The following is a 26,519-nucleotide window of genomic DNA, read 5'->3' as shown; positions in this document are numbered from 1 at the left end:
CAGTATTTTTATTTATTTATTTGTTTGTTTTGTAGGAATTGAAAGGTTAATAAAAGGCTTTGTCAGTAAGATGAAAGACTACAAGGCAGATTTTTTTGGTAGCAGCTAGTATAGGCTACACTTTTTTTCCCCACAGTAACCCATGAAATTTGATATCTCAACATCTAGGTCAGGATTGTACCTGGATGAGTATAGAAAATTATGGAGTACTTGGAAAAATTGAGCTCTTAATGTCATTATTGCTTGTCTATACAGAAAACCACTATTAATTGCTTTGTTGAGATTGCACAGATACTTACCAGTAAAGCATCTTCAGATACAATTTGTCGCCTCAAATCTATGAGCTTCTCAGTGTCAAAGTTGGTGGGGATGCTGTAAAGAAGTGGTTGTTAATTTTACAGATACAGCTGCATTTCAGATAGTTCTTAAAGTGCTTCTAAATTCTGAAATATGTGTTAGGGGTGGCTCTGAGCCTCAGAATAACAGCTTGATTTCAGTTATGGCTATTTCATCAGCTGCTCCCAGACTGCAAGGTGCCCAGCAGCTCATAAATGTATTACAAATCATGGTTTCATCTTAGGGAAAGTATCACCAAGTTTGTTCCTCCACCCTTCCTTTGCTTTAGTCCCCAGAGGAGACTTTTACTATTTCTGATAAAGTGCATCCATCCAATCAAAAGATGAGGATGCATTTACATTATTTATAATAAAAAGAGCCCCACTTGACTGATTTCATATTGCTGCATCACTGCAGTGACCATGACCAAAAAAACAGGGAAAGAAACTGTATTCAGTAGTCATATATAAAGAGATGATTTACTGCAGTTCCTTGTGTATCAGCACCTGATTAATGTGAGTTAAAAATAGAAAACCCGGTTATGCGATGGCTAGTTTCCTTATTCAAGGTTGGAACATGCTGAAATAGGATGCCATCAATGATTTAAACATGCATGAGGTGCATCAGTGATGTCTTCTTTAATCTTGCAGAAGCCAAATGAAAGAAAAGCACGATTATCTGCAAAAGGAAAAGGAATGAAGTTCTTACTGATGATAAGACAAACAGTAATGAACTGAAATTTCTGTCAAGGGGAGGTAGTATAGATCATGAAAAAGGCTTTGTAATGGTGTGTTAGTTAAACATCTGAACATAACTGCTATGTAAGTAGAGAAATCTCTGTCATTGTGAGACTTTAAGAACACATTTTGGTAATATTGTAGAGGCCATAATTGACACTGATTTGGAGAAAGTGGATGCATTGGATTCTCCCTCAAGGTGCCATCCACCCTTATTCTCAGGGAACTATTAAATGGATACTAGATGCTGGGGTATACCAGAAAAGAGCAAATGAAGAAAACAACAACAAAATTGGGAGAGAACTTAAGAAGTTAGAGGGGAAAAAATTAAAATAGAAAGAAGCAGCACTGGACATTCCCAACACATGTAGGAAAAGGACTGTATCAAACTATTCTAGCTGGCAGCTCCAAAAGGAAAGCAAAATGTTTCTCTGCTGGATAACCCTGTAGAGGAGGAGGAGAAATGAAAAACATCAATATTTCTCTGATCTTGAAAATTCTGGACTCTCAGTTTAAAATAAAAACTTTTTTTAATTTTTCTCAAACTTTTCCCTATTAGTCCGCCTTTTCATGGTGGTTCAGAACAAATCCAAGCTGTAGCAGGGGCTGTTTTGGACAAAACTGAGCCCAAGGCTCCATTTTCTATTACATAGTAGCTTCTGTTCTCTGCAGAATATCTCTGAATTTTATTAGTCATCCAGAACAAAGAGAGATGCCAAAGAAGATGACCTGGGGAAGAGCAATATATGTTTTTTCTCAGTTGTAGAAAGATCACGAATGCAGAATTTTGAATTAATATTTTTACTTTAAACTTGGAGAAAACGTATAATTGTGTGTTCTCCATAAAGTCATCTTTCTGATACACCTTCTGTCATCAGAGTCCATGAATCTATGGATGACTTACCCAATTAAAATGCTGTTTGAGATTTTAAAAACAAAGTTGGAGCTTTGTTGAGGTTAAATCTGCATTTGCTACGAGACTGTGTCATGCTGAACAAATTGAATAGATCAGACATCAAGGCATCTACTACATAATGCAACATCTGTTGATCTGTTTTGCATTCCACTAAGAGGCAAAGTGATCCCCAATGTGTTGTGTTTCCCCCAGTACTTAGCCCACTTCCATTAATCTGATGCTCTGTGGGCTGAAGCTATATCTATACTTTTTAATTCAGAGTTAATTGAAGCAGATACAAGGCAGCTTTACTGTTAACTTGAATTATCAACTCCTACTCAGGAATTGTTCTTCATTTGAAATAATCCTGTGAAAATGAATTATGCTGTGTATATGTGAATGCTTTTAAAAAAATATTCATTTTTAAGAACAACAAGAATTTAGAACACAGCAGAATTTAGAACAGCTGCTTATAAAATCCAACTAGGAAAGCAAAACAAATTACTTTGTTTATCAGTTTGCTGTTTTCTGTGCCCTAATGCAGGCTTTTATATGGTCGTTTAAATGTTTATATTTCCAAATGTTAGAAGCTGAAGTAGCTTTTAGCACATCTACTTAATGACCACTAAAGATGATAATTAGTGAGCTTCAAATAAAACCTTCTCCTAACTCCTTTAGGTTGACTGTGGAAGAGATTTGGGGTTTTCTTGTTTGTTTGTGGGTTTTTTGTATGTTTTTAATTGAGAGGTTCAGTAAAAAACTAGCAGAGTTCTGAGGCTGTTTCCTACAGGTTTCTGTGAATGTCTCTGTCATCCTGGCTGGCCCCTTTCTCTCCTTTCTTCCCCTATATCCCTTATGGCAGTACTTCAATTTCTCCTTGCTTTTTCCAGATCCTTTTCTGCTGTGGTCTCTACAGGTGCCTTTTCTCATCCCCAGCACTGTTCAATAAGAAACACTCGGCTGCCCACACCCTCACCATGCTGCTTGTTGTATGACAGCCCTGCTCTTGTCTAGATGCCATGAGTGAGGAGGCAACATGTTTTTGCGTGGGCTGGATGGATGCCAGAGCTGATGACATGGCCACAGTCCAGCTGCCGGGCTGGCTGTAGCATCTCTGGGAGACCACTGACTTCACCTGCTTTTTCCTCTCACTTCTGATGGGGTCTCTTCCCTCTGCCTGGGCAGTGCATTTCACAACACTGTAGAGAATGTGGTTGCCTTTGAGAATATTTCTTCCTGTCAGACTTGATTGAAGTTGGTTGATAGCTTTTAACAGTGCTGGTGGAGGAACTGACAGACAGGTGAACAGACTGTTGCCATAAACATCACTGTTTAATGCCATAAACATAATTTTTGACAGAAACCATAGTAATATCTGATCATTCTTATGGCAATAAAACAACAATGCCTCAGCCTCAGTTTTAATGGAAACATGGTTTCACACTGAGTATACATTTAGAAAAATTACATCCAAGTTAATGAAGCTGCAGTGTCAGGCATAATACTTGTTTTTCACCTCTGGAAACAAATAAGATGCTACTCTGTTGATATTTGTTTGAATTTTTAATGTTAAAGAGACAAAAAGGCTTTTGGTTTGTGATTGGTCCATAACAAATGAAAAATTCAGGTCATTTGTACCAGCAAAAGAAGAGGCCACTGGTTTTACTCTGTAATTATTCTCATACATAAAATATTCTTTTTCTCTGGAACACAGTATGACAGTACAAATTTGTTGACTATATTTATACATTGTTTATCTGGCTTATAAATCTCTCTGCTCTGAAGGACTGATTGTTCTTTCAGTAACAGTTTCTGTTGACCAATAATACATTCTGTCTGTACGTTGGCTATACAACTGAATATAATTCTTCAATTTGCAGTCTATTTTCCCTCAAAATAAAATTAATATAATCAATTGCAGAATGAAATTGGATTTCTTTTTCAGGAAGTTTGTTTATACTTTTTCTCTAAGAAAAATACTAAATGTTACTTTTGAAAATCATGCTTACTTCAGTGAAGGTAATCCCATCAAGGTATATTCAATTATCCATGTGTATCTGAGTATCTGATAACAGCATCTGACTGTATTTTTCCTGCTCATATTTGTATAGGAGGGACCTGTACAAACACATGGGAAAAAAATCTTCATCTGCCCCCTTATAGTGTTTGTGTGCTTAGTATTCCCAACACATATGTATTTTTACACTTTTCCAAGATGCTGGCAGAAAACAGTATAAAACGAGCAAAGACAAACAGCAAGACTTGGTAGTGAGGGATCTGGGCTGAGCTTTCAGTTCCCAGTCTCCTCAGCTTTGATGCTGACCAAGATGAGGAGATGCTGCTTTTACTACGCTCTGTTCATCTCTTGCTTTTTGAGTCCAAATCATCTTGTTTCCTTTATAGCACAGGGGATATTTGTTTTCAGGCATTGAAAGTTTTGCACACCACCTCCCCCTGCCCCCACCCCACCCCATGTTGTTTCCTGGAAGTAACATTGCCATATAATAAAAAAGTGAGGAATTGCAGCTAAAGAGATTAAGGTAAGGCTTTTAGATTGATTTATTTTCCCAGCAGAACCTTATATATTTCAATCTGATATAAGCATCTGATTCCTTCATGATACCTGGATATTCTAGATGGTAAGAAAGTAATGAAACTTTATAAAAGGAAAAAAATAATACAATGCTGTTTATTTATTATATTGTATTTTCCTTGTTGCATTTCATAATAACATTTCAAACACTGTCACTGCCTCTCCACAGGAAAAATCAACCTCCCCTCTCCCCACCCCTTGCATAGCTATGACAGATTATAAGTGAGGATCATTTAAATCACTGAGGAGAGGGACACCAGAGTGAGGGACTGTGCTGGCGGACCCCTTCTGCAGCGGCTAAACCGCAAGGAAACCCTCGGCAAAACCGAGGAAGAGAAGGCGAGAGAAACAGAGTGACTGGGAAGGAGTCAGTCCCAGCCCCTGTCCCTGGGCAGGGAGCGAGAGCTGCTGGGGAGCGGCAGCTCTGACTCGCCATGGGCGGAGGAAAAGGGACGGGGCCTGACCCCCTCAGGTAGAAGCAGCCCCTGGGGAGTGCAGCGACCAGGAGCAGGTGAGCAGGAGCAGCAAACAGGAGCAGGCAACGAGGAGCAGCAAACAGGGCCTGGCACAGCAGAAGGGCCTGGCGCTGCAGTTTGCGCGGCGGTTCGTGCAGGGCACGGAGCAGGGCACGGGCCCCCTCTTGCCTCGAGGTAAGAACTTGGCTAGTGGTCATCGCCCCGCTGAAGAGGACCTGGCCACGGTATCCACTCGGGCAGGAGGACAGTGGCAACCCAGACAGAGGTGCCTCTCAAGAACGCAGCTGTCCAGGTCTCTGGCTGCACAGAACGTCTCAGCCTGGCAGTCGTATCGGGGGAGAGCAGAGAGAACACCTGTGTGTGCTGTGACCAGGTGAATGATTCACTCAGCCCAGTGGCTGAGCTGAAAGAGGAGGTGGAAAGATTATGGAGTATCCAGGATTGAGAAAGAGAAATAGATTGGTGGAGTAATGCCCAACCATCCTTGAGACAAAACCTTAAGGGGCAGGCTTCACGAGAAGCAGAGGATCCTCTGCCTTCCTGTCCCCTGGCAGAGGTAGGGGACCTGAGAGAAGAGGGGAACTGGAAGCGGGTCCCTGCTTGAGGCAACAGGGGAACCCTCTCCTGGCTTCCCTCACCTTCACGTGTGCCCTTACACAACAGGGATATGGCCCTGGATCAGGAAAATCAGGTAACTGAGGTTACTGGCCAAGGCAGGTCCAGGGAGCTGCCGGGGCAGTCTGCCCCATGCGTTAGGGCTGCCTCTGCTAAGAACAAGAGGAAGGTAATTGTTGTGGGAGATTCTCTTTTGAGGGGACCTGAGGGCCCCATATGCCAGCCAGACCCAACCTCAGGGAGGTCTGCTGCCTCCCTGGGGCCCGGGTCAGCAATGTTACAGAGAAGCTGCCAGGGCTGGTGCAGCCCTCTGGTCACTACCTGCTAGTGGTCATGCAGGTGGGCACTGATGAGGTTGCCAAGGCAAGTCCCAGGGCGATGAAAAGAGATTTCAGAGAACTAGGCTGAATGCTTGCGGGATCAGGAGCACAGGTGGTCTTTTCCTCTGTTCCTTCAGTGGCAGGAAAAGCTGAAAGGACTAGGAAAACACAACTGATTAATGAATGGTTTAGAGGCTGGTGCCATGGGATGAATTTTGGGTTTTTCATCATGAAGATGCTTACAGGGCAGCAGGTATGCTAGCAAGCAATGGCACAGAGCTATCAACAAGGGGGAAAAGGATTCTTGGCCAGGAGTTAGTGAGGCTCACTGAGAGAGCTTTAAACTAGACTTGATGGGGGCAGGGAACAAAACTCCTGGATGGTTTGATTTCCAGGACACTGGGCCTCCTGGCATTGGATGGGAAGACCCTGTCCCGTAGGGGACAAAGGGTCCTAGGGCAGGAGTCAGCAGGGCTCATTCACGGAGCTTTAAACTAGATCTGAAGTGGGAGGGGGTTGAACTGGTTTTGAACTAGTGGGTTTGAACTAGTGGGGCATTGTTCTAGTATCAATGAAGACCAGAAGGCCTCCCAGCTCCCAAGGGTGCCACCAGCATGCTCAGCTGGCTCCCTGAAATGCCTGCACACCAATGCAGGCAGCATGGGGAACAAACAGGAGTTAGAGGTCTATGTGCAGTCTAAGGGTTATGATCTGGTGGCAATTACAGAGACATGGTGGGACAGCTCACATGACTGGAATGTGGTCATGGATGGCTATGTCCTTTTTAGGAAAGAGAGGTCAGTGAAGTGAGCTGGTGGAGTTGCTCTTTATGTGAGAGAGCAACTAGAATGTATTGAGTTCTGTCCAGGGGCCGATGAGGAGCAAGTGGAAAGTCTGTGGGTATGAATTAAGGGGCAGGCTGGCATGTGAGATGCAGTTATGGGTGTCTGTTACAGACCTCCTGGTCAGGACGAGGGAGTTGATGAGGTTTTCTACAGGCAGCTGAAAGCAGCCTCACGACTACAGGTCTTAGTCCTCATGGAGGATTTTAACTACCCAGATATTTGCTGGAAGGCCTACACAGTCAGGCATTCACAGTCTAGGAGGTTGCTCCAATGCATTGATAATTTCTTGATACAAATGGTGGACAAACCAACTAGGAGAGGAGCGCTGCTGGATCTTGTGCTCACCAACAAGGAGGGTCTGGTTGAAATGGTGACAGTCAATGGCAGTGTTGGCTGCAGTGATCACGAGATGGTGAAGTGCAGGATCCTGTGTGGGAGGAACAGAATACCTAGCAGGACCAGAACCCTGGACTTCCACAGAGCCAACTTTGGCCTCTTCAATCAAATATTAAGAGAAGTCCCATGGGATAGGGTACTAGATGGTAAAGGGGCTCAAGACAGTCAACATTCTAGGACCACTGCTTGCAAGCTCAGGATGAGAGCATCCTGATGGTTTGGAAATCAAGTAAGGGAGCCAGGAGACCCACATGGTTAAACAAGGATTTGCTGGGCAAACTCAAGTGGAAAAAGAGAATCTGTGGATTCTGGAAGAAGGGACTGGCCACTTGGGAGGAATATAGGACTGTTGTCAGAGAATGTAGGGAGGCAATTAGGAAAGCTAAGGCCTCCTTGCAACTAAACCTTGCTGGTGAGGTCAAAGACAATAGAAAAGGCTCCTTCAAATACATTGCAGATAGAACTAACACTAGAGACAATATAGGCCCACTCCTGAATGAGGTGGGTGCCCTGGTGACAGAGGATATAAAGAAGACAGAGGTACTGATGCCTTCTTTGCCTATGTCTTTACTGCTGCAGACTCTCCCCAGGAGTCCCAGATCCCTAAAGCCCCAGAAGAAGTCAGGATGAAGGAGGAGCTTGCTTTGGTAGATGAAGACTGGGTTAGGGATCAGTTAAGCAATCTGGACATCCATAATTCAATGGGTCTGGATGGAATACATCCGCGGGTGCTGAGAGAACTGGTGGATGTCATTGCTAGGCCACTCTCCATCATCTTTGATAAAGTCGTGGGCAACAGGAGAGGTGCCTGAGGACTGGAGGATAGAAAATGTAGCTCTAGTCTACAAGAAGGGCAAGAAGGAGGACCCAGGTAACTATAGACTGGTCAGCCTGACCTCCATCCCTGGAAAGGTGATGGAACAACTTGTCCTTGGCACTATCTCTAGGCATATCAGGGATGAGGGGTCGCTAAGAGCAGTCAACATGGTTTTGCCAAGGGGAAGTAATGTTTGACCAACCTTATAGCCTTCTGTGAGGAAGTAACTAGGTGGATAGATGATGGTAGGGCATCTTGATTTCAGTAAAGCATTTGACACTGTCTCCCACAGATAAGTTGATCAAGTATGAGTTTGGTGATCAGGTAGTGAGGTGGATGATGAACTGGTTGAAAGGAAGAAATCAGAGAGTTGTAGTCAATGGGACAGAACCTAGTTGGAGGTCTGTGACTAGTGGAGTCCCTCAGGGGTCAGTACTGGGACCGATGCTGTTCAATATTTTCACCAATGACCTGGATGAGGGAACAGAGTGTGTCCTCAGCAAGTTTGCTGATGACACTAAACTGGGAGGAGTGGCTGACACACCAGAAGGATGTGCTGCCATTAGTGAGATCTAGACAGGGTGGAGAGTTTGGTGGGGAAAAACTTGATGAAATTCAACAAGGGCAAGCGTAGAGTCTTGCATCTGGGAAAGAACAACCCCAGGTACCAGTACAGGTTGGGGGCTGACCTGCTGGAGAGCAGTGTAGGAGAAAGGGACCTGGGGGTCCTGGTGGACAGGAGGATGACCATGAGCCAGCAATGTGCCCTTGTGGCTAAGAAGGCCAATGGCATCCTGGGGTGTATTAGAAAGGGTGTGGTTAATAGGTCAAGGGAGGTTCTCCTCCCCCTCTATTCTGCCTTGGTGAGGCTGCATCTGGAATATTGTGTCCAGTTCTGGACCCCTCAGTTCAAGAAGGACAGGGCAGAGCCACAGAGATGATGGAGTGGAACATCTCCCTTATGAGGAAAGGCTGAGGGAGCTGGGTCTCTTTAGCTTGGAGAAGAGGAGACTGAGGGGCAACCTTGTCAACGTTTACAAATATATTAAGGGCAAGTGTCAGGACGATGGAGCCAGCCTTTTTTCAGTGGTGTCCAGTGATAGGACAAGGGGCAATGGGTGCAAACTGGAACACAGGAGATTCCATGTAAACATCAGAAAAAACTTCTTTACTGTGAGAGTGACAGAGCACTGGAACAGGCTGCCCAGAGAGGCTGTGGAGTCTCCTTTGCTGGAGACATTCAAAACCCACCTGGACACGTTCTGATGTGCTCTAGGTGATCCTGCTCTGGCAGGAGGGTTGGACTAGATGATCTTTCGAGGCCCCTTCCAGCCCCTAAGATTCTGTGATTCTGTGATCATTAATGCTCAGTTTGCAAGTGCAAATTGTGCTGGAAATGTTTGACTTAAGTTTAAATTCAAGACTTCTGACCTACAGTTTGCAGCATGTACAGAAAAGCTCCGTGTATTCAACTGACTGCCTTTGTTTAATTGACTACTGTTATAATAGAATATAATTCTTAGAATGCATGTCTTATCTAATTATTAGATCATATAAACTGCCTAATAGTCTGTCTCTCTCTTAGTGTTAGGGTATTGCTCCTTTTTGTTTAAAATTTAAAAAATATATTAAGGGATAAATTAAATAGTAAAAAAGGAAATGAGACTTAAATCACAGCACTGAAATGCTAACATAAAAGAAATAAATATTTTTCTTGAAAAATCTTCCAAACAAATAAAATATATTAAAGTTAAATTTTTCATTTCTTGAATTGCATAGATGTTCTTGTTGTACACTGCAGCAGCATGCAAAAGGCAACACGTCCTCTCTGTATTCTTCAGAAAATGTTCCAGCATTTCATTGTTTGTTTTGTTTGTAAGTTAGGCTAGATAAGACCCCATTTTCTTTTCATAAACTGCATTGTTTTATTGCGCCTTTTTCTGATTGTCTTTTTTGATTAATTGCTTCTCTTCTTTACTGTAAGCCCATCATTTAAATATCCTTAGTCCAGATGCACATAAATCACTGGAAGTCCTGGACCAGGCCAGGAACACTCACATTTTCAATTAGCTTTTCCATTTAGCAGCTGCTGTTAGTAGTGTCTACAACTTGTCATGCCAAATATAACACAATTTGTGAGCTCAAAGCTGTGATCAGGCCATGGAGGGCATTACACATAAATACATAGATACTGTTTTAATATTAAGCATATTGGTAGGACAACAATATAATCAGATCTTGTTGCAGACAAAAGTTTTCTTCTAGACTTAGTCTCAGTGTCAAAATGGACCATGATATTTTTACACTCTGACAGCAGCATCTTATAATATGTACCCTCCCCCACTTTTTGACAGTAGTTTCATCTGCTTGATCTGTCACGTCTGGAAAGCATGACATGACCTTTTCTTCTTAGACTGATGAGACTGTAAGTCGTGATTTTTCCAGAGTCATGGCCAGCAGATTTTACCTCTTTGTGTAGCAGATTGTGAATTGCCTGCAATGGACAGCTGCCCAGAGCCAGACCCAAGCAAGGACTTTGTAGAATTGCATGAGTATATACATCTGTGAGGCCACTGACTCAGTCAGCTAAACAGTCAGATCAGTTATGTGCCACAGTGCCTGTAATGAGATTTTTGATGATATCAGCTTAACATTAACCCTCAGTGGCCTAATCAGGTTGGGGTTTTTTATATATCAGTAGTTAGAACATAATCTTTCTCGTTATTCAGTCTCCACTCCACTTCAGAGTATAAAGTAAACTCAGTGTAATTATTAAGTAGATATTGCTCATATTGGAAAAAAACTTCTTAATTTTCATGCTCACTTATTATCTGGTTGTTAAGCTAAGAAAATTCTTACATCATTCTCTGATTCAGTTTTGTTTCCAGATACTATGGTTTTCAATAGCAGGGATTTCATAAAATCCTTCTAGGCTGTATGCCCATAAAAATAATTAAGACAAATCTTTCATCCATAGGCTTCAGTTAGACATGCAGAACTCTACACCTCCATTTGTCTAGTGGACATTAAATTCAGGAAGATTGCAAATCACTGGCCTTTTGCATCCTAACACTACTCTTAATTTTTTTTCTGGCTCTATAATATTACAAGGCCATTGGGAACACTACAAAAGTGTGTATAAAAGAAACTTACATCCAAACACTTACTGGGAGCATTGGTTTACACTACTTAGAAGGATTCCATGTGAGTCCTAATATCTCTGCTTACAAGTTAGAATCATAGAATCATTAAGGTTGGAAGAGACTTTAAAGATCAAGTTCCAACCCCCCTGCCATGAGCAGGGAACCCTACCACTAGACCAGGATGCATAAAACCTCATCCAACCTGGCCTTAAAAACCTCCAGGGATGGGGCATCAACAACCTCCCTGAGCAACCCATTCCAGTTCCTCACCACCCTTAGAATGAAGAATTTCTTCCTAATATCTAACCTAAATCTCCCCTCTCTCAGTTTAAAACCATTATCCCTTGTTCTATCACTATCTTCTTTCTATGATGAAAAGCCCCTCCCCAGCTTTCCCGTAACCCCTTGAGGTACTGGAAGGCTGCTATAAGGTCTACCAGGAGCCTTCTCTTCTCCAGGCTGAACAGCCCCAACTCTCTCAGCCTGTCTTCACAGCAGAGGTGCTCCAGCACCTTTTCTGGTCCCTCTCCAACAGGTCTATATCTTTCTTGTGCTGAGGGCACCAGAACTGGACACAGTGTTCCAGGTGGGGTCTCACCAGAGCAGAGTAGAGGGGCAGAATCCCCTCCCTGGCCCTGCTGGCCACACTGCTTTTGATGCAGCCCAGGATGTGTTTGGCTCTCTGGGCTCCAGCACACACTGGCGGCTCATGTTGAGCTTCTCATCTACTACCACCCCCAAGTCTTCTCCTCAGGACTGCTCTCCAGTCATTCTCCCCACAGCCTGTATTTGTGCCAGCCCAGGTGCAGGACCTTGCACTTGGCCTTATTGAACTTCATGAGGTTGGCACTGGCCCACCTCTCCAGCCTGTCAAGGTCCCTCTGGATGGCGTCCATTCCCTCTAGGGTGTCAACCACACCACACAGCTTGGTGTCATCAGCAGACTTGCTGAGGATACACTCAATCCCACTGTCCATGTCTCCAACAAAGATGTGCTGAAGTGCTTCGAGGTTTGGTAGGCTTCCAGCCCTATAGGATGGTTGCATTGTATTGGTGTTCAGTATTACTAAGGTGCAAAGGATCCTGCATGGTGGTGGCCAGGTGGATACATTTATGTTGTCAAGACATCTTAGCAAAGTACATTTCCATTACTTCTCTCTAGTTTCAGAATGAAAATTTTTAAGTGGCCAAAGTTAAACAAACAGAAGTAGAGAACTGCAAAGTGCTCTCCACTTCTCAGCAGCCACATGCTTTGTTCCTTTACTGTAAGTAGAAAGCTTTTTTCTTAGCCCTTATTTTCATGCAGTATCATATCAGTGGGTGCAACAAAGAGTTTAAGTCAGGCAGTGTATCTAAGAAAGGCTCACAAATTTCTGTGTGATGATCCCACATAGCCCTCTCTAGGGCTAAGCAGATCTTGAAGAACAACTCCAATTCTCTTAAGAATGATGTGCAGGTATATCAAGAAACCATGTAGGAGGTTTTGTACAAATTTGATATATGTGTTTTCCCTCTCTGCTTATGGGATGGTAGCTCTGCATTTTGTGTCTGTCTTTGTTCATGGGTTTTGACAGTAGAGTTTTCTCCCAAACTCTGTATATGTTGGCTCTGATTTTTCTCTCATTTTCATGCCTCTTAAGTGCTACTGTGATCTCCCAGCTCTGAGTTAAGACTTTATCTGTGTAAGTATTACAGTTCCTATTTTATTGCTAGGGTTGCAGCATATAAATCAGCAGAAAAGCACAACAAACCAGTGCAAATTGCCAACAACTTGCCATGTAATTGGATGATGTGTTGGTTTGCAGGCTAACTAACGTGAATAAACAAATACCAATACCTCTGTATAAGATAAATAGCTTAAGAGGAAAAGGAATCTTCAACTCCTGGCAGCTGCTTTGCTGTCATCTGACTTTTACAGCTGCTGCTCAAACCAGAACATTTCCTGCAAAGTGCACTTACCCAAGACCTTTTTCCTTTTTTTCTTTTTAGCATGCTTTTTCTATATACAGGTAATAATCAACTTTTTTTACTACTTTGTTTTTTTTTCCATAGCACTTCTTTACATGAGTAAAAACGTGATTTATAAAGCTCTGTGAAGTGTTCTCATAGCTTTCTAAGTCATATAGTTACTGCAGAAGAGAAAAAAGAAAATCTGAAAATGACATAAGATGCTTCTTGAGAAATCTCTTATATTTTTTTGCCACTGTTTGTTATAAATATTGTATCTTTAGAATAGGGGAGAATATGAGCAAATATATAGAAAACTGATTATGGTCAATTTAGTTTACAAATCCATTCTCTCTGTTTATGTGTATCTTCTCTTCTGCCCTGTAAGTCTTCAACAAATGCAAATTGCTAATGAGTTATTCTGCCTTATTCTTGCCTCTGTTTTACGTAGTTGGCCCAGTATCTTTCCCAGTAAACTGAAATGCAAGAATAGCTTCCTTTGTTGAAGTCAAGATACAGAAATGCCATTTCCAGTACTGACAGCAACCTACTTCAAGTATCTACATGTGTTCATGTTTATGTAGCAAGGAAGGAAAGATTGAACAGATGGCATGACCAGGGTGATGGGTACCTGTAGTTCTCTTACTAAGAATTCTTGCTTTAATTCTCTTACATAATTACATCTGTTCACCTCTTCTGCCATTTTAAAGATTAGCTTTTTGCCTATATTGGCTACTGTGAGTCACAGCATCTTCATACAGCCATACTTTAAGGCCAAATCAAAGTCAGATTTCAGATAGACCACTGCAATTCATGCATGTAATGACTCACTATCTTCCCTTGTCTTTTTTCCCACAGAATTGCTAGGTATTCTGATCTGAAACTATTTTTTATGCTTTTTCTGTCAGGCCTGTCACAGATAAATTAGAATTTCCATAGCAAGGGAACATGCCTAACAGCTCTAAATTCTGAGCATCGTGTATGTAAGCATAAGTGAAAGGCTGACATATCATTACTAAACCCTGAATTTTGGGCACGTATCATACCATATGATTGTCTGAATTATGGGGATATACAGACTTCCTCCCCAATAAAAAGTAATACTGGGCAGTACCACAACAGGTATGGAAAACATTTTTAAAGTGGATAATTGAGGTTCAGAAGCACTTCAGCTGGATACCTCATCTGAACTACAGTGCCATGCACTGGATAAAGGAGTTGTGTCTGAGATTATTAGAGAGCAAATTATATTCTCTGTGAGGTCAGCACTGCTTGCAGCTGTCCTGATGCTTGTCTGAATGGCAGATAATGTTACCAGTGTGATCAGAGACCTGATAATCTCAGGTCTTCAGATGAAGATCAATGCCAGCACCGTGAAGTGATGAGTGTCAGTGGTTGACAGCCCTCTCCTCTGAGGGAGAGTAAATCTCTCTTTAGGAAATGCCTTGTTCCTATTAATCACAGTTTTAAGTGTCAGCAGACCAAGTCTGAGCTTAATGTATTTGTAAAATATATCTGTTTGATACTATTACTTTCTTCTTTCATTGAACTGTTTTTTTCTCCCAAGGGCTAGAGAGCCAGGCAGATGCCAATAAGAATTAGAGTGTCTTGTACAGACACTTTTGTGAAGGTACCAACATCATGGCCTGCCACACTTTAGCTTTTTTGTTTCCAGATTTCTTCTGCAGAAATTACCAGCAGCTGACCTGATGAGCTAGTGGGTTTGTAGGGTGTCTAACTAGCTATATAGTCTAAAAATATCAATGCCTTTCCCATGTGATATTAATAATCTAATCACAGGAAAGACAACTTTCTAATTTGTGTTCTACTTTGTGTCACGGGAATTTCACATTAATACAATTACAGAATAATTCTGAAAACATTATTTCTGCATTTGTTGAAAAACATGTATTTTGCTCAGTCATAAATACGTCAGACTGAGCTTCCTCAGCTATGCAACTTATCTGAACTATTTTTTTTCCAGTCTCGGTGGTGCTTTACCATTATTCTAATCAGTACCATTGAAATATCCTAGATGTCACTCACAGTTAAACCTAATAATACCAGGACAGACTAAATTTAAGTGTGGTAGAAGTATTAATTATTAATAATAACAATGATTATTATTATTATATATATATAAACGTTTCAGTGCCACCAGCTGTGAAATATTTCCATTCCTCCTTATAATTTTGATTTAGCTTAGATTTGGGAAATACTCAACAAAACGTCTGACTGTAGAAGTCTTTCTGCAGAAAATGTTTAAACTTACATGCGGTAACAGTGCCTCTATGTGGCAATTTGGAGGAATCACAGATCTTAGTTTCTGGAAAATTTTTTTGAGATTTAAATCGTTAAAAATTGAGTCTGGAAAGCTGAGTTCTTACCGAAGATTGTGTGGTAAAACAGAAAAAAGAAAAGTTAGAAAATCAAAGAAAGATTCCGCAGAAGAATGTATCGACTCTCCTAAATTCCGTGGCTATTTTTCTACTCCACCCCTAATTTTAGGGATATTCTTGCTTCTACTTCTTTGACCTACCAAAATACAGAAGCTCATTAAAACTTGACTTTTGACAATTTATGGTATTGCCATTAATCTAGTTCCTCTTATTCCTAGAGAATGACTAACAAAAATTGTCAAGAAAGGTCAATCTTTAGCTAACCATGCCATAAAATCCCTACCTTCAGTTAGGCTTTCTTTGCCCACAGCAGTGTCCTGAAAGGTGTTTCACAGCTTTATTCCCCTGGTATTTAGAAACCTTCCCCTTGACAGCTGGTATTTGTCCAGAGCCCATAGGCACCCATAATTTTTGCTGTCCACATTGCCTTTCAGAGAGCTAGCACATTCCCTTTCAGCCGTCATTTTGGAAAGTTATGGAAATCATCCCCGTTAGCCTGCTCTCTAGTAGCCTGGCCACTGTAAAAGATGATTCTTGTTCTTGAAGATAACACTGTTTAACAGGTAATACACATTTATAACATTCAGCATAACATGGCCATAATTACCTCTATATATATTCAGAAAATCTGTGACAGGAATACTCTTTTCTCTCCTTTGGAGCAGGAACTTGTGTACCAAAGCTTTTTAATTTATTAATATTGTGAAGCAGATGACATGGTGTATTGGGAGGGAAGATACTGTTGACATCAAAGTCAACATATAAATTGGTGATTAGATATAGATTATCATCTTGTACTTTAGGTCTTGCTCTGCTGCATGCTGCTGTGTTTCAGTAATTGTCCTGGCTATGAGTCACCTGCCCTTTTCCAGCAGTCAGTAAAGCGAGAGAGTGATATTCAGCACAAAGGTTGCTGCAGGAGCTTCAGATTCACCCGCTGCGGGTTTGACGTTGCTTGACAGAACATCATACCCAAGACACATTCAGGCGAAACGTTTTAGCGATTCATAAAACACTGACACTCGCGCTGTTTTCAAGATTAATGGCTCTCAAATAAGGCACAGCCAGGGAGCAAGGGTGAAGTTTAGCTCCAGGGTGCTGTGCACTGCTCTGAGCACAGCCGTGTAGCCGTTCTGTCTTTGCTATGGCGTCATAAATCAGGGAAGGGAGAAGCAAATTGAGTTACAGCCAAGAACACACTTCCATTTGGTTTCAAGACTTATGTACAGTGGGAATTAAAGCCACTTTGTGAGCTAAATTCAGAGCTACTCTAATGGCCTTATTTTCTAGATTAGCTTATGACCTAGGAAAATGAGATGTGTTAAAGGTAGGAATAAATCTAAACTTGCTCTGCATTTAAAAGATATGTTTCTTTTGCTGATCTAATTCTGGTGCTAGAATAGACAGGAGAGCAGCCTTGGGAAAGCTGTGTTTCAACTGGCTTTTTTTCAACCAATTGCTTCTTATAATCTTGATGATCACTGTTATCATTAATTCAGCAGAAATGTTGAATCAAAAGATAAATTAGAGCAGCTAATATGATACACAGAGAAAAAATGGAATAAGAGAAATAAAACCATAACACACGTTTCACTTGACATGCCCCTGAAGTATTTTGAGGAGTAAAAAAGTTGTTTTGCAGGGTGTCAGTATGACAGCAGGATGAATGGTGCATTCATTGCTTTAAATTAAGTATAATATGGTTCAGTTACATTAATAAATGACACCTTGGATAAATTATCACTGGTGTTTTCCAAAGCTGGCTACAGAGCACAAGATGTTGCCTTTGTTTTGTAGGAGATATAAAGCCAGGTTGATTTAATTCACCACGAAAGTACTTTTTATACAGCTCAATCTCATAAAACATAAACCAAAGCGGTGAAAGGCAGATTGTTTAAATATACCCGTGGTTCTGTATATTTCTGGAACAGTTTCTGGAGACCGCAAGAGCAAGTGCTTTGACTGCACTGTTCTGAGAGATGAAAACCCCTGCCCTGTGCTGCCTCCCCTGTGCCACCAGTACTTGCATGGCTGCCCAACGAGTAAGATCAGCTCACTGCTCTGGCTGAAAGTTAACTTAATCAAAAGGAAATAATTTTACAAGTTCTGTATCCAAAGATCTTGTACTGTGGTTTAGAATATATAATGAAGAATTTTATTCTAATTATTACAATAGAATGTGTGCATAATGTGCAAAAGAAAGGTATGGTTTCTATTGCCTCATGAACTCACACTAAACCTTTCTTCGTTTCCTTCCCTCCCCAATTGAGATGTAAAATGTGCCGGTATTACTTAAGATTTTAAATTACTTAAGATCAAAATTTTACATTTTCCAAATTTTTATACTTTTGCATCCTGTTTTTGTTATTGTTTTTATTCCTTTTTAATCTTAAACTTTTATTCCCAGTTCTATTTAGGAGTAAAATTTAACATTAAATTTTAGATCGTTTCTTTTTGTTAGAGGAAACTTCGAAGTGGAAGGTATGTTTTTCTGAGGCCTCACTTCGGAAAAAGTAACATGGCATTCCAACTTCATTGCCAACACTTTCATTGATTTTACCTCTATCTTCCTGGAATAAAGATGGCAGAGTTAATGAAGCTGTAGAGCAAGTGATGCCATTGAGAAACACAGAAAGTTTGTGGGAGACCAGAAAAAAAACAGGTTACCAAGTCGGTAGATGAAAATGTGTCACCAAGCTCTTCATAAAGGGCAAAATAAATAATGGGTTGACTGAATTTTTCACGTGTTAACATGTGAGTGCTTTAATATGAGAAGTGATTTTTTTTCCAAGGATGAGCTTATGTTCCACAGCATGAGACCTTTAAATTCCAAAATATGCTATATATTTAACAGATAAATACCTCCTTTGAAGAACTATTTAATAGACCATGTTGTACCAGTTGTTTACTGACATCCAGACAGATTTCATTTACTATGCCTTTTGTCTGGAAAAATAAGTTAGCAAAGAAAAATATCGTATTAATCCGGCATCAGCTCTTTAATTAGCCAGGATCCCATTTTCTTCCATTAACCTCTTCTGTCCCTTATTGTTATTGTTATCTTTCACTCATATTTTAAGTTATCCTTGATAATTTTACTTGAAAAATTAAGCTGAATTGCAGCCAGACTAAAATGCCAGGTAGTTTCCCAAATAACATTTTTCTCTTTAAGAGAAATTCTTCAGTTTCTTACAAATCTAGAGTTTTGATAGTGCAGTCATACTATACCAAACAATCTGACACTTCATTTAAAAGACAAACTACCAGCCCTTCATTTTCAAATACATGCTTTCCAGTATTACCTTTTGTGTTCTTTCAGTATATTTTAACAATGGCTTGAACAGCATGTTATTACTCAGCATTCAGATGTATCTCAAGATCAGTTTTTCAGTTGAGGAGAGTTGTTTTCCTAGTGTCCTTTTTCCTTAATCTCTTTTTCTAACAATAATTTCTTACTTTACCTTAATTTTAAGGTTGCTTATCTCAGACAGAAGTTTAAATACAGAATATTTTTTCCTGTACCTCTTGTTATGGGGCAGGGTGGATGGATGTCACTCTATTTAAGAAGTGGTATAGTGCTCTGGAACAAGATGAAAACAGGTTAGGTACTGTAATTTCTTTATGTGTTATACTGTGTTTAGTTAGGAGATTCTTATTAAGAGTATTGAAAGTTAATATTTTTAGAAAAAGTTAATAATAGTAATAACAAGAAAGGCTGTAAAATTCCATAAATATATCCCTTGACTGTGGATTTTTAGTTGTCCCTTCTTCCAGTATTCATAGAAAACTATTTATTTGTGTATGTGTGGTGATGGCATCCCTATTTTGTTCACTTAACTACTTTCATGCAGATTTAGCTAAGAGGCTTGCAAGAGGCTTCTTCATCCCTGTGTCTCCCACCCTGCATAATATGGTAATTTTCCATCATAACTAGTCATATGCAAGAGGATGAAATTCAAACCATAAAATTACTTGTGAAATCACCGATATTTGTGCAAACAGAGGAGATCAATTTCATTTCATTTAAATGCAGGTATAATTTAGCATCTCCAGGAAGCTGCAGACTCCCAGTTACTGTACTCCTTATTTCTTGCATTTTGTGAATTTCTGCTTTCGCAGGATGGAGCTTCAGCATGGGCTCTGCCTACCAGTTCCACAGCTGGAGAGTATTTGTGATTGTCTGCGCACTGCCCTGTGTCTCTTCAGTGGTAGCCCTCACCTTTATGCCAGAAAGCCCACGGTTCTTGCTGGAGGTATGAATTTCCAAATTTTTTTTGATTCTAGTAAAAAATATTTCTGTGTTTACATCGTTACCTCTATATAACAGGCATTAAGATTGTTCAGTGACTAAAATGAACCTCTTAATCTCTATGCATGTTTTGTTTAAATGTGTTGATCAAATGTTTAGGTTGGAAAACATGATGAAGCTTGGATGATACTCAAGCAAATTCATGACACAAACATGCGAGCTCGTGGCCAGCCTGAGAAAGTCTTCACAGTGAGTATTGCTTTTAAAGCTAAGTGGTTTGCAGATCAGTGAACTTGCTGACTGGCAAAGTCTGGAGTGCTTAATCAATATTAATGCTCTGCATGACAAAGCCAATCATTTGCACTCTAAATACCTAAATATGGTAACTGCAGTCCTACTGAAATTGTTACATACACAGTAGATGTTATCACCTTTTTTTTTTATCAGCTAAACTAATTTTTAAAAATACATTTTCACTTCTGTGAAATAGTAATTTCAGACATAGTTTTCTCAAAGTATCTTGGAAGCTCAACTGCATCTTGTTGACTTGCAGGTCTACGAATAAGGCCATATTCGAAGTATTGATAGGTTGTTTATATATGGAGGAGAAATTGGCAATTCTCCAAAATTTAAATAAAAACATATTGAGAATTGTTAATGGCATCTTTCTTATTTATGAAGAATATATTTAACAATTTTGTCTTCTGGATACATCAGGGCTGAACAGGAGAAGACATTTTCTTGCTTTGAAATCCAGGCTGCCTTTTCAGCTTACGGGGTGCTGGGAGGGTGCCGGCATTCTCAGAGCCACGTGTGGGATATTTTTCCTCTTCCAGAGGCTTTCTTCTCAGTTTAAGGCACATATAACTCCATTAAAAAATCATCTTGAAGGTTCTGCATTTGCAGGTAGTCTTGAAGAACGACTATCTGACCATAAAACTTTGTTCCATTGAGACTTGCAGTTTAATGACCTGGATGTAGTTTCCATTGCCTCCACTTACTTTTTTTCCACAATGCTCAAGAACTCCTATATTAAGCCTGACAGAGGGCTGGTTAGCACATCTATCATGTTAAATCCACATTTATTGATATATCAGTGACCTACCCCTAATCTCAACTAACCTAATACTTTATATTCTGATTTTATTCATGAGTAAAGGGATTTGCCTAACAGCACACACTCACACTTGCTTCTTGGTGATCTGAGCTGCTCTCAGACGGAGTATCCCTGCCCCTGTCATTCCTTGTTTTTCTTGTGCCAGCATTGATATTCATTGGCTGATTACACAGTCGAACACAGCACAGACCTCTTCCCCCTGTGGTATTAGTTTAGGCAGGAGGAGGAAGAAGACAAAAATATACTAGGATAAAAGATAGGAGGAAGGATCACCCACAGTCTCACATCACTTTGATTTAATTGTAATCACATTCTAAAGCAGCTGTGGAGAAGAAAGCAAAGCACATGCTTGCTGTTTCCAGTTCTTGTCATCTAACAAGACTTTCTCTCTACAGTTGTTAAAATGTGACAAAGAACCATGCTGAACAGTTTATTTATAACTATTTTTGTTAATTGGTCATCCATTAATAAGGTAGGAATAACAGAGAACCACCATTTTGTTTTCTGCCAGTTTCTTCCATTAACATTGGGAAAATTCAACTCCTGATATTGAGGAGTTAACAGATTAAAAATACTATACTGTATGTCAAAGTTACACATCTATGGAAGTCCCTATTTTTAAGCTTGCATTAATATGATTAGAAAATGTATCATTGTCTTCTTGTTGGTCAAACTCAGCTTCGTCTTATAAAAAACAGAAAGAAAAGAACTTACACGCAATCTCTTTGGAATATCCTTCTAGTGTCTCTTTTTAAAAATACAAATTAGTCCTGGATGTTGTGGAATTTTGCCTCAGTAATTTATGCACATAGTATTCCTAAACCCTCTTGCTTCATCCAGCATCATTCAATGACGTATGTATTCTATGATGTATTTTACTCCACTTAATTTTACTAGTTACATCACATTTCAATAGGATGTTTTCTGACTGTCTTTTTTTCTAGTTTTTTTCTCCATTACTGCTATACTTTTAGTGTGCTTTCTTTTTACATGTTTTCCTAATTATAATGATGTCATCTTTTCCTAGAAGCCTTTTTCACAAGTCATATTTGTTTATTTGTGTTATTGAGGGTTTTATCTTCTAACCTTTATAATAGAGAAGACATCAGCTGATACACAGTTATTTTTAAAGTTAAAAACTCCAGAATGGATGTATTCTAGTCAATGTCTGTGGAGCAGGTGGCTCATAATACTTTTGAAAATTTCTCCTGAGAACAGTGACACTAACAGAGATGACAGCAAGTAAGCAGTAAGTTAAATAGTAGTTGATGGGACTACACAAGTTAAACATTTACATCCATGCTGAACTACCTCAAAGAAAAATCTTAGTATCCCTAGAATTAAAATTCATTCCTCTTTTTCACTGACATGTATTATTTTTTTAATTTTTTTTTTTCTGCAGACAATTTCCTTTGCAGCATATCTTGATTTTCTGCAATTTTAAATATTGCATATTTCTAGCTGTTGCTTTTAAACAGAAGATCCATTTTCATTAAAATAGGTATTCTTTATTGTTTTCTTTCATCCATCCTATACCGACAGCTAAATTTGCATGGTCCAGATGGACTGTTGTCCTGATACAATAGGACTTTTCTTATGTTAAAGAACCATCAAGGCCAGGGCCTTTTGTTACCAATCACTTACAGTCCTAGGATATACACGTTTCCCTGGACCTCTTTATCTCCAAACAAGACATGTGGCCAGAACGGTGAAAAGGCTAGTCCTGAGCCTATGAGAGTGGTACTGGCTTATACAGTGTGATTCAAAAGGCATGCCCTTTCTGCCCAGAGGGGTCTTGGAGGACTCAACTCAGTGTTTGTATAACATGTTTCATAAAAGCTTAAAATCAGTGGAATGATACAGATGAGATTATTGCTATTAGAAAGTGGCAGGACAAGAGGGTACAGGCTTTTGATATAGTCAAGGTTTGGCAAGACAGTGAGCTGCAGTATTTCAGGAATTATGGTAATTAAAGCTAAAACTGCTTGGTGGGCTTTTGTGTGTTCATCTTCACTGGATGAGGCTGCTGGTGCATCTTGAACAGTGTACATCTGTTAAGGCAGTGGGCTTAAACTAGAGCTTTACCAATACTGCTATTGCGTGATGTCCTGTTATCCTGTATGATCCATCTGTGGGTGGTGATGCTCTCATTCTTCTGTTAAGAAGAAATACGAGCTATTGCTGACTTCAGAAACTGTAGCCAAACAGTGAACACTCAGTCTGTGGCTCTCTCCCTCCTTAGTAAGTCAGTCCCTTTCCCCTTTTATTTCTTTTCTTTCCATTCTTTATTTGTCTTCTTTTTATATGAACTGTGGATGAATACACTGGCTCTTGAGATACCACTATGGACCTGGGAATAGAGCAGGAGCCGAGACCAAAAACCATACCGTGGTTTGTCAGGTCCTGCATCTGAAAAGACCATATAACATATTCTTGTTCTGCTGCACAGGAGAGTCCAAGTGAAAATCAGTATTGTAGGCAACATCACAATGTCTATTAGTGGTGATTCTGTAATTTTCCCTGATACGTGTTTTTCTCCTTTGCACTTTAGATGAAGTAGATCATTGCTCATAACAGCAATAACATGCAGTTCCAGATCATTTCACTGAACTTTTTTCTCTCTTCATTAAAAAGGATAGTTAAAATCGAGATCTGAAAGACAAAGAGTGTTCCCTATCTGGCACTACTAGAAACAAGAACAGGAGAAACATGTTATTCAGCTATTAATTCTCGGAATTTCAAACATTTCTATTTTTGTTACTATCTTTAATCAATGTACTTTCAACGATGTTGTGACATCAAGTCAGAAACCACTTGATACCAACCTCTGGACATGGCTGAGGGTTTAAGTAATGTCTTATCCTATGTGACATTAGGGCTATGTGTGGCTACACTCTAGCAGAACCTGGCAGTAACGGCTTAATTCATTTAGAAGGAATGGATTTCCTGCATGCTTTAACATTAGAGCTTTTCCAATACAGTTGCATCCACAATGAAATTTGGCAGTATCGTGTGCTGCTATAATGTCCTTTATATTTCTAAAGCATTTCTAGTATAAGCATGGGTTTTATATCTGCTGATTTTTAGTATATGACAGGCAGTTAACAATTCAAGAAATTGCAAATATTTGCTGTTCTGTTTTTGGTTTTAGGTTAACAGAATCAAGACTCCAAAGCAGATAGATGAGCTCATAGAAATAGAGAGTGATACAGGAACATGGTACAGGAGGTGTTTTGTTAGAGTTCGCACAGAGCTGTATGGTGTAAGTAACAACATTTCTGTTTGTTCTGTAATAACCATTAATCTTTTTTTAATTAGCCTTCAGAAATTGGGTGATTTAGCTCATGCAATACTACATTTCCATGCAACAGGGAGATTCAGGAAGCAGTGTGAGGTTCTGGGTTACTGAACCAGAAAAAGTGCAAGTGAATCATGGAGCTTGGTCCCAGCTTCTGAGAAGGAAAATGGTATACTGGTCCTCAGACAAGTGAAGGCTAGTAGTTATATAGTTGTACTCCAAATCAACACAATATAAAAGTACTGGGAATGTACATCAATATATTCCTATGGGAAGAGGTGACACATGATGAGATGAACAGCTATAAGCAGGAACCTGAGATGGCTGTGTTACTTACAAATGGTAAAGTCATTAATAAATTATGTAATTGTATGTCAAGAAAAGCTTTATATGGCATCATATCTGCATGTATTTTAGGCATGTCAATTGATTTACCAGAAAACTATGTATGAACCGTTTCAGATAATTTAATACAAGCTCACTGGGACTGTGCTCTGTATACTTTCTTGCTTGCTTGCAAAACTAAAGTTATACAGTATTTTTGAACCTGGTAATGAAAATTGAGAAAAATCTCATTAATTTTGAAAAACATCTCCAAAATGTCAAAAATAGCTTCCTACAGGAGTAAAAAATCTGGCTTTCTAAAGCCCTCCAGAGCTATGATGAAGTGTTGTAAAACAAGGTTTGTCATTAAATAGATTTGCATGGAAAAACAGCATTTTCCCTATGAAAATAAAAAATAAATTGACAGAGTGTCTGCTTTTATAATTACTTGTCAAAAAATGGAGCAGTTGAATATTGAAACATTTATGCTTTGGCCTTGTTACTAAACCAGCTTTAAAGGAGTTGAGTTTTGGTTGTCTCACATCCTTATTATCTCACTGAACTAGCCCCTGGGTCCGAGCATCTTTCTTGTTGCAAGATATGTGCTGAAACTTCCTAGAACGAACTGCCTCTTCACTTCAAAAGGAGGAAATCATCTTGACATAAAGGAGAACATTGTCCTCAGTTGGCTCTACTGTAGCATCTCTGACCTGGGGATAATCCTAGCTTTTCCTCATATAGTCAAACTACCAACTTCTAGCTGTGGTGGGTTATGATAGGACAGATGATGATTGGGTCCCTGTTGAGTTATGGAATCTTGTTTATTTAAACTTAGTGTCGTACTGGGAAGTGAGAAGAAAACATTTCTGACAAGATCTCTGATTTATCTGAGAGAGTGAAATGAAGCTGTCTAGAGATTAGGAAAGTTTGAGGTGGTGAGAACTGGGGTGAGTTAATGGACACAGTGCACAATATTTTATAAAATTTTTTATATGAGCCAGCATTGTGTGCTTGCATCCCAGAAAGGCAAATGTAACCTAGGCTGCATCAAAAAAGAAGGGTGGCGAGCAGGTCAAGAGAGGTGATTCTACCCTTCTTCTTGGCTCTGGTGACACCCCACCTGTAGTACTGTGCCCAGTTCTGAATCCCCCAACAGAAGAAGGACATGGAGCTCTAGGAGTGAGTCCAGGGGAGGGCCACAAAGATGATCGAAGGGTGGAGCAGCTCTCCTATGAGACAGGCTTAGAGAGCTGGGGTTGTTCAGCCTGGAGAGGAGAAGGCTCTGGGGAGACCTTATAGTGGCCTTCCAGTACCTGAAGGGGCTACAGGAAAGCTGAGGAGGGACTTTTTACAAGAGCAGGTAGTAACAGGACAAGGGAGAATGGATTCAAACTGGAAGAGAGTAGATTTAGGTTAAACATTAGGAAGAAATTTTTTTCCTGCGAGGGTGGTGAGACACTGGAACAGGTTGCCCAGGGAAGTTGTGGATGTCTGATCCCTCTAAGTATTCAAAGTCAGATTGGATGGGGCTTTGAGCAATCTTCTATCATGTAACAAAATTTTTCATATTAAGATTTAAAATAAATGTATTTCCTAATTATTTACAGATTTGGTTGACATTTATGAGATGCTTCAACTACCCTGTGAAGGATAATACAATCAAACTTACTGCTGTATGGTTCACTCTGTCTTTTGGGTAAGAGTGATTAAAATCTTAAATCTTCTTCATAGAGAGACAGAAGGATATTCTGCATGCAATCTCTGTCACTGTGATTATCCTGTTTATTTGGACAGTTTTTTTCTGTATCTTTCCACAAAATGTGATATTCACTGCCTGGTTTGTTCTTGGTTGCAAGCCTGACTCATCAGTAATATCTGCTTCAGAAAAGTGGCATCTTCTGGGGTCAGCAACTTTCAATACTTTTATTTCACAGAGGATTTTATTATGATGGAGCAAGTGTTCCAACACTTAAGTGGCCAAAGGAGTTGCTTGTCCTGACCTCTCACAGATT

The 26,519-nt window shown here is 40.0% G+C and overlaps 1 protein-coding gene across 1 annotated transcript in view; it reads left to right on the top strand.

Annotated features, from left to right (window-relative positions):
• Positions 1 to 26,519, top strand: part of SV2C (synaptic vesicle glycoprotein 2C) — an 89,115-nt gene that overhangs the window by 41,984 nt on the left and 20,612 nt on the right. The window contains exons 4-7 of the mRNA XM_051642048.1: positions 19,639 to 19,772; positions 19,928 to 20,017; positions 24,037 to 24,147; positions 26,115 to 26,203. Of these exons, the coding sequence (XP_051498008.1) occupies positions 19,639 to 19,772; positions 19,928 to 20,017; positions 24,037 to 24,147; positions 26,115 to 26,203 (424 nt within the window). The remainder of the gene's footprint in view (positions 1 to 19,638; positions 19,773 to 19,927; positions 20,018 to 24,036; positions 24,148 to 26,114; positions 26,204 to 26,519) is intronic.

The sequence above is a fragment of the Apus apus genome, chromosome Z (assembly GCF_020740795.1).
Source record: "Apus apus isolate bApuApu2 chromosome Z, bApuApu2.pri.cur, whole genome shotgun sequence".
NCBI lineage: Eukaryota > Metazoa > Chordata > Aves > Apodiformes > Apodidae > Apus > Apus apus.
This window is presented reverse-complemented; position numbering and strand designations above follow the sequence as displayed.